General features: G+C 45.2%; 1 protein-coding gene across 1 annotated transcript; it reads left to right on the plus strand.

Annotated features, from left to right (window-relative positions):
* The first annotated feature begins 1,343 nt into the window (after window positions 1-1,343).
* LOC102015152 (thyroid receptor-interacting protein 11-like) lies at window positions 1,344-7,616 on the plus strand. The gene is made up of 4 exons (XM_013517162.1): window positions 1,344-1,462; window positions 3,741-3,799; window positions 4,667-4,777; window positions 7,311-7,616. Exons 1-4 carry the CDS (start codon window positions 1,450-1,452, stop codon window positions 7,605-7,607), a joined length of 480 nt encoding a protein of 159 aa, XP_013372616.1. The 5' UTR covers window positions 1,344-1,449; the 3' UTR covers window positions 7,608-7,616.
* The last annotated feature ends 269 nt before the right edge of the window (window positions 7,617-7,885 follow it).

The following is a 7,885-nucleotide window of genomic DNA, read 5'->3' on the forward strand; positions in this document are numbered from 1 at the left end:
TTCAGTCAGGGTCTACCTCCGAGGATATGATGGGTTGGACTTGTGGAAGAGAGCAGTTCCTTTGATAGATGTTTCCCCTTCTGAATTAAGAAATTAGCATTTTGGTGTATTGGGATGAGGGGCCTGGGAATTGAACCCAGGGCTAGTCCATGTTAAGTATTCACTCTACCACTGAGCTATGCTCCTAGCCTCTTGATCATGATTTAACTGAGCCTTTCTTTTCATTTCCCTGTAGCCCACACCAGCCTGGGCCTCACTGTGTAGCCCTGGTGGCCTCAAAGCGCAGGCCTCCTGCCTCAGCCTCCTGAGTGATACAAGTGTGAGGCACCATGCAAGTCTTCATGTTTATTTGTTGGAAGTAGAGAAACATGGTTTGCCTGAAAGTGCTCCATTTAGAATTCCAGTGTGGTGCCATTTTGGAAGGAGGAAGATGTGGAACCTTCAGAACTCATCTGAGTGGGCGGGGTCCCCTTGGGGAGGGTGTATTGGATGGGACAGATGTGAGATGAGAAGGGAAGGCCCTCTTCGTGTGTCCAGGTGTCTTGGTTACTTTTCTCTTGTTGCTAGGACAAAATATCTGATGCCCAAAATTAAGGAAGAAAAGGTTTATTTTGCTTACAGTTTGTGGAGGTTTCAGTCCATATTTGGCAGATTACAAGGCAGACTGGCACATGGCAGAGAGATACAGCTCATGGTGGCAGAACATAGCAAAGCAGCAAGCACACACCAGCGAGGAATGGGGGAGGAATGGCCTCAAGCAGTCTTTTCCTCTCTCTTACATATGCAAACTATCCACCCCAGGGTGGGTGCAGCTCTCACACCCATAATCAAACTCTAAAAGCCTGCCCCATGGCTGCATGAGGCTTTGGGGGGACACCCACACACAAACCATAACACCAGGAAAGGCCACAGAATCTCGAGGGTGGGGAGAGGCAAAGGGGACTGATCACTATCGGGAAATGACAGTTTCCCTGTGAGTCCCAGATAGGGGAGAGCAGCTGTCTCTCTGCTCACCTGAAACCAGACATGATGCATCTCCCACCTGTGTGTCGGGCGGGTGTGAGGAGGAACCCACTCAGTTACTCCGACCAGTGGTGCTCCCGCAGTCCCAAGCAACCTCTCTCTTTTTCTCCCTTTCCCTTGTTTGCTTTTTCCCCTGTATCCTGTTCTCCTTTCTTCCCCTCTCCCTCCTTTTCCCCTTCCCCTTTTCCTTTCTGTACTAGAGACTGAATCCAGGCCCTCTTTAATTTAATCTAATTTCATTTAATCTCTGAGATAGGGCTAAATCACCAAGCTCCCAGGATGGCCTCAAACTTGTGATCCTCTTGCTTCAGCTTCCCAGATTGCCGGGATTACAGCCTGGTGGCACCACACCTGACGTTCTAGTCTGCATCTTGATGGTTTCACTGCATATCCAATTTCTTGAGCATCAGCGATGGACCAAGAAAGATGCCACACATGGGTAATATAAGGTGCCACAGAATGTAGATGGTCTCCGCTCTTCTTTGTCATCTTTGTGTTTTTTCTTTTTCATCTGTGTGCCACTGGCCACCCCATCTTGCTGACCCACTGTGGGAAGTGTCCTCTGCTTCTGAGTTCAGGTCTTTCTGACCTCTCTCGGGGAGAGTCTGTCTGTTGTCATTTCCTCCTTCCAGTGCATTCTCCCTTGTGCTTCTGGTTACTTTTCCGGACACAAGGGTGCTTTGCAATGTCTTGCCTGTGACCTACAGGATAAATCCAAATCTCTCAGTTTGGGGAGGCGAAGGACCTGGCCATCTGGGATCTCCTCCTTTTTCCTAGTTGCCATACCGATCCCGTGTCTGCGCACATCCTTGTGCACACCTGTGTGTGAGCTGCGGCCACATGGATCGTCGGTACCACACTGCCACGTGTGCAGGAGACGCCTTCCCGCTCTACTTCCCCATCCCCCTCACTGCCCCGGAAGTGCTTTTCCTGCACACCTGTCAGGAACTTTGTGAAGCCGCTCTGACTGCCATGCAGGTGCATAGATTGCTGGAGACCTGAGCTCCTCACAGAAGTGTGTGGCCTCCCCTGGCAGCACTCACTGTGCTGAGCTGTAATTCAGCTCTTTCCCTGCAGCTCAGGGTGGAACCGCACGTATTTTTTTCCTAATGTTACCCATGTATGGTGTCTTCCTCGGTCCATTGTAGATGCCCAGTCAGTTTGTGTAAGTGGGTGGTCAGATATCTGCTGAGCTGCTTAATGCTTTTATTCTATTCTTTGTATGACACACTTGATCTTAGCCAAAAGACCGAGAAGCGATTATTCTTTGTATTACAGTAGGACATGCTTAGCAGCTGCTCTGTAAGTTATTTAAAATAAAATAGTGTTCACTTATTTGTTTGGCAAGAATTTACTTAGAGGGCCTACATCGTGCAATTCCAAACTAGCACATTGGGTACAACTTGAAAATCACCAATATTTATAGTATGAGAAAGTTGCTATGGCAGCACACTGTACTTTCTGAGGTGGCCAAGGTCCAGAGCTTGCACTTCTCAGTTAGGTAGACGTGGATGGGAACTCCATTTCCCTGCATTACAAGTTGTGGAATCTTTGGCAGATTATTCAGTAGTTAGCCTCCAGGGAGCACTGTTAAAATGGGACACTTGCACCAATTATCAGGCTGAGAGCATTCAACGAAATCATGAATGTAAAATGCCCAGAAGTACTGTGCCTTGCAGACAGTAAGCACTCAAAAAGAGTAGTTGTTGTTTTCCCTTAGTAGGGGGCTGTATGTGGTTTAATAAATATATATACGCAGTGGCAGAGGGAAGGCAGAGAGGAAGGGTCCTGCATAAACCTTTAAAATCCCTCCTTGAAATAGTGCTGCTTTTACCCCTGCTTTCCTAAAGAGATGGGGTTTTACTTAGTCCTCTTCACGGAGCAGTTAGAGCCCTTTGAGAGCTTCAAGCAAGCTGTGCGCACCATCCCAGAAGCAGCCCTACCTGGCGATTTCCGAAACAGCGAGAGTGTTGATCATTCTGACAAGACTACTGCTCATATTTTTAAAAAAATTTAAACACTAGTAGAGAGAAGTATTTTTATTATGTTATAGAGCTATGAGTAGGGAAAAATAAACACATCCGTACCCAACACCACCCACCTGTGTGGACGACGTTCTCCAGACAGGACCACTGGTGCCGTCCGTCTGTGCCCTGCTGGGCTCTGACCGCTTTCCCACGAAAGTGCACACACCCAGGCCCAGCGCATCTCCAGGCTCAGTGAGCTGTGTCGGTGTTGCTCTGTGTGAATGTTCGCTTGGCGTGTGTTTCCGCTTTGCGTCTAGGTCATTCATTACTGGACGGTGTGGAATAAATACTGGGAAATGCAAGTTAGAAGTAAGTTCAGGGAGTTTCATCTGAAATTACAGCAGAAGCCAAGAGAGATTCGCCAAAGCTTCCACGTCATTAGACAGAGACATTAGTGACCACTGCCGAGGGGTAAAGAGAGCGGATATAGAGGATGTAGACTGCACACCAAGGGCATCAGAGGCAGTGGCAGTTGACTGTACGTCCTGCCAGCCTGCTATTCTATTTGACCTGGTGAAATGCACTGCCAAAAATGCCTGCTCAGGCTGGGGACAAAGCTCGGTGGATGATGCCTGAGGCCTGGGGTTCCTCCCAGCACCGCCAAAGAGTGAATAAGTGAATAGCCTGCTCTTTGCCTCATATAGCATTGAGCAAATATTCAGTATATGCTGTTTTTTATTTCTGTAACAGATTTATCTCATTACACAACAAGAGAAATCGAAGTCATCCATAGAAAGATCAAAATAGAGGTAAGGAAAAGTAAAACAACTTTTAAACTGTGATTTTTTTTTTTTCTATTGAAACCATGAAAGTTATTCAAACTTTCAGTTCTCTGACTCTTTCTCTTCTTTTTTTTTTTCTTTTTTTGCTAGTGGGGATTGAGCCCAAAGCCTTGGTCCTGAGCTATATGCCCAGACCTTTCTTTCTTTTTGTAAATTTTGAGGCAGAATATTGATAAATTGCACAGCTGTCCCTGATCTTGAGATCCTTCTGCCTCGGCTTCCTGAATAGTTGGCATTACAGGTTTGTGCCACCATGCCTGCCCAGAAACCTTTGTCCTTATTTTGGCTTTTGAGAGTGGCTCTCACTGTATAGTTCAAGCTGGCCTTACACTCACCGTGTAACCAGGCTGGTCTTCAACTTCACAGAGATCCTCTGGCTTCATCCTCATGAGTGCTAGGGTTACAGGTATGTACTACCACTGGCTTCAGAAATCTGTTTTTAAATATATTTTTTAAAATTCTACTGCTGGGGGAGAAAACAGAAGTTTTAACACACACTCTCTCGCTTCCGTGTCTGCACATTTTCTACACACTGGGAACGCAAAGGTGGAAGAATCATTCATCAGCTGCTGATGCTTAGCAGAAAGTCCAAGCGGCAAAATGCGTTTCTTTCCTTTAGTTTAGAATTCGGGCTATGTATGGAAACTCATTTATGCTTCTGTAACTTTTTAGCTTGACGGTACTGTACAGCTGAGAGGCCAGAATAGTGTCTGAAATATTTTACGCATTTTTTGCATGGAAAAATATTTTTGTGTGTGATGACAGGCATATAACCATTACTCACATGTTTTAGTTGCTATCTTTCTGTTGAAAATGCTTTCTTTTTCCTTGTAGAACAAGAGACTAAAACACCGTTGCAGTGAATTAGAAGAAAAATATGAAGCCTCAGAGCTGCAGATAACACAAATATTGACCATCTACAGACACCAGTTGCAGCAGAAAGAGGTAAGGATTATAGCACTCACTTCATATTTATTTCATTATTGTTTTTAGATCCATAAAGTTATTGAAGTTAATAAAATTAGTGAGCTTTGTTATCACATTTATATGACAAAACTGACCTATGAAGAAATTGATTCTTCCATTCAGTAGAATAGTTTTTATATAAAATATATTCAGACATCTGGGTGGGTGGTGTTTTTGTTTGTTTTCTGACATGGTCTTTTCTGCAGTGCAGTGTGGTCTTTGCTAATGACATGTTTAATTTTTTTAAAAAAATATTTGCATACTGGACATTGAACCCAGGGCTTTACCCTGAGCTGCATCCCAAACCCTTTTTGTTTTTAGCAGGGTCTTGCTAAATCGCCCTGCTGGCTTTGAACTCGCAAGTCTGCCCTGTCATCTCAAGTAGCTGGACTACAGGAAGGCACCACCATGGCCAGCTCTGAAAGGGCATTGAGCACAAGGGTTGGCATTCGTTATACTGCCCGGTAGTTGATTTCCTGTGGAATAATGTTGTTATCATGATGTAACTGACCCAGTATTTTACAAACTTTCTTGTGTTTGAAATGGTTGTTTGGAATTGTTTGTTTGTTTTGAAACAGTATATTTTAGGCTGTGTATTTTCGGCTGGCCTTGAACTCAACCTGTAGCCCAGGACACTCAGCAATCCTCAAACCTCAGCCTCCTGAATGCTGGGATAATAGGCATGGGCCACCACACCCAGCTCAAGATCCTGATGCAGTGTACTAGGAAGTGGCTCTGGGTCATTTGCAGAAGCTTCATTAGGTGCTTTTGATGCTTACCCCAAAGTGGAAACACGGCCGCGAAATACTTTGCCATTTTATCTCCTACATCACTGTTGGTATTAGAGGGCAGCTGAAACATTCCAGTTTAGAACTGATTTTGTTGTCTGCAAAGCTTGTCTTGCTGTAGCTCTACCACTTGGTATAAATGTCTCCTGTAAGATGCCAGCTTTTTGGGCTGTGACTACATCTGATTTAAATGAACTTCAGTTATTTTTACTAGGATGAAAGATAATACATAATCGCAGATCTGATACTTTGTGAATCTTTGTGCTGCCATTGTGATGATGTTTGTAGTCCCTAAAGACACAGTCTGGTTCTTATTATTTTGGGGAAAATGAATGAAGTCTGAGTAGTAGAACAATAATATATAAGAAGGAGCACGAATCAGAAAGCCTTGTCCTGATACTCAGCATAAAAGAGATCGGGTTTTGTTAGTCTGAGTGCTGAGCTGTACACATGCAGAAATATACTGCGTGTTTCCTGTCTCCCAGGTGCTACACGGTCGTCTGTTGGTTCGAGTGTCTTATGGATTAGTTGGAGTTCCTGTCAGTCTGTCTGGATCCCTTACTTTGTGATCTCAGCAGGTTTCACGAAGAATGGACGTGGCGTCATGGAGCTTCTGTGCTCAGAATTTCTTTTGGGCTGTGACTTGTTTTTGCTGATGTGAAGTCCAAACTCTGCTCAGGGTTTCAGAGCTTGTGTGCTGTTCTCTCTCCAAATAAGGTTGGATTTTCCATGGCCTGTCCCTGCTGATGGTAAAGCCGGGCTCTCTTTCAAAGCATTACAGCGGCATGTGAATACTTGGTACCAGATGCTTTTGTATGTGAACAATTTGGTTTGCCAACAGAAGTGCTTGGCAAAATTTTGTCTTTGTGTGTGAATTTTGCATTGGGTGACAAATACGACCTTGGCCGTCTTTCCAGCATGAACACAGAAGTGGAGGTGTATGTGAGAATTGTTAAATAAATGAATTTTGTGAACCCAGGCACCACTGTATTTTCTTTCTGGTTCTACAGATTGAAGCCAAGGCCTCGGCGCTGAGCAGTAACCCAACCCCTTCTTTAATTTGTCACTTTCAAGTGAGGTTTTATAAAGTTGTCCTGGCCGGGCCCACATTTGCAGTCTTCCTGCCTCAGTCCCCAGAGGGCTGGAGGGCATGTATGCACCACCACGCCCAGCTCCATTAGTTTCTTCCGAGATTCTAGCTAATAGCCACGGGCACACTGCTTTATCCTATCCATAAAGATGGGCTTATAAATCCAAGCAGTCTTCTATCTGCATTGTGCGGGTCAGTACCAAGGTACCCTGATTCCCGGTGCATCTGAAGCCTAAGTGCAGTCGTCCCCAGTCCAGGAGACTGTCCTGCAGCAGATGCTCTGAGGAGGCTCCTGAGCGCATAGACTCACAGGGCTTCACTCGGTCCTCACTGGAAATTGGGTGGCTGCAGACACACCTCTAGGAAGTGACTGTATCCCTCTCCACAGAAGAGAGCAAACCCACGATTCATTGAGAAATTCATGCCTTAGTGAACATATATGTGAAATTTCCGTCTTCCTATGATTTGAAACATCTGTGCTTTAATGATGATAGTTATGTTTGCTTTTCAAATAAAGACCTCACAGTTAGGATGTATAATCTTAGAGAAATCATTGTACCTTTTAAAATGATGAATCTGCCAAAAGGCCAGATGTGATGTGTAAAGCCCCTCCTCTAACCTGTGGATCTTATAGGTCGAAATCAGCCTGCTGAAGGCAAGAGAGGGTGCACTGCAGGAAGAGCTGCTGAAGCTGCAGCAAGCCACTCAGGCGGTGCCCTTAGGGACCGACGGTGCACCAGCACCCACTGAGTCATCTTATGCCACCTACGGGACCCATCATGGTGCTTCAGCTGGCTATGACGAGGACATGGACTTTGAAGACCTGATTTCCTGTCAACAACAAATTAACCGTCTGACCAATGAAGTCTCAAGACTTCAATCTGATGTGGGCCATTGGAGGCGCATTGCCCAGGTAGGTGAATCTGCGTGAGTTTAAAAAGCTAGAAGTGAGTACGAATAGCGGTGCTGTCCAGGAAGTGCCCTGTGGAGCTTTTGGGATCAGAAAGGCTCCTGCACTAGGAAATGGAAACCCTGTGTTGCACTTCTAATTCAGCCAGCGGCTATGTGATTTTGCTCACTTGCTTTTCTCTCAGCTTCAGTTTGCTTTTCTGTAAAATATTTGGAGAAAAACTTTCAAAAACAAAACATTAAGCAACAAATCCTTTTGAGGACCTCACTTGAGTCATTATCTTCTCCCCTGGACACTCC

The sequence above is a fragment of the Chinchilla lanigera genome, unplaced genomic scaffold (genome assembly GCF_000276665.1).
Source record: "Chinchilla lanigera isolate Chin_1 unplaced genomic scaffold, ChiLan1.0 scaffold00037, whole genome shotgun sequence".
Classification (NCBI taxonomy): Eukaryota; Metazoa; Chordata; class Mammalia; order Rodentia; family Chinchillidae; genus Chinchilla; species Chinchilla lanigera.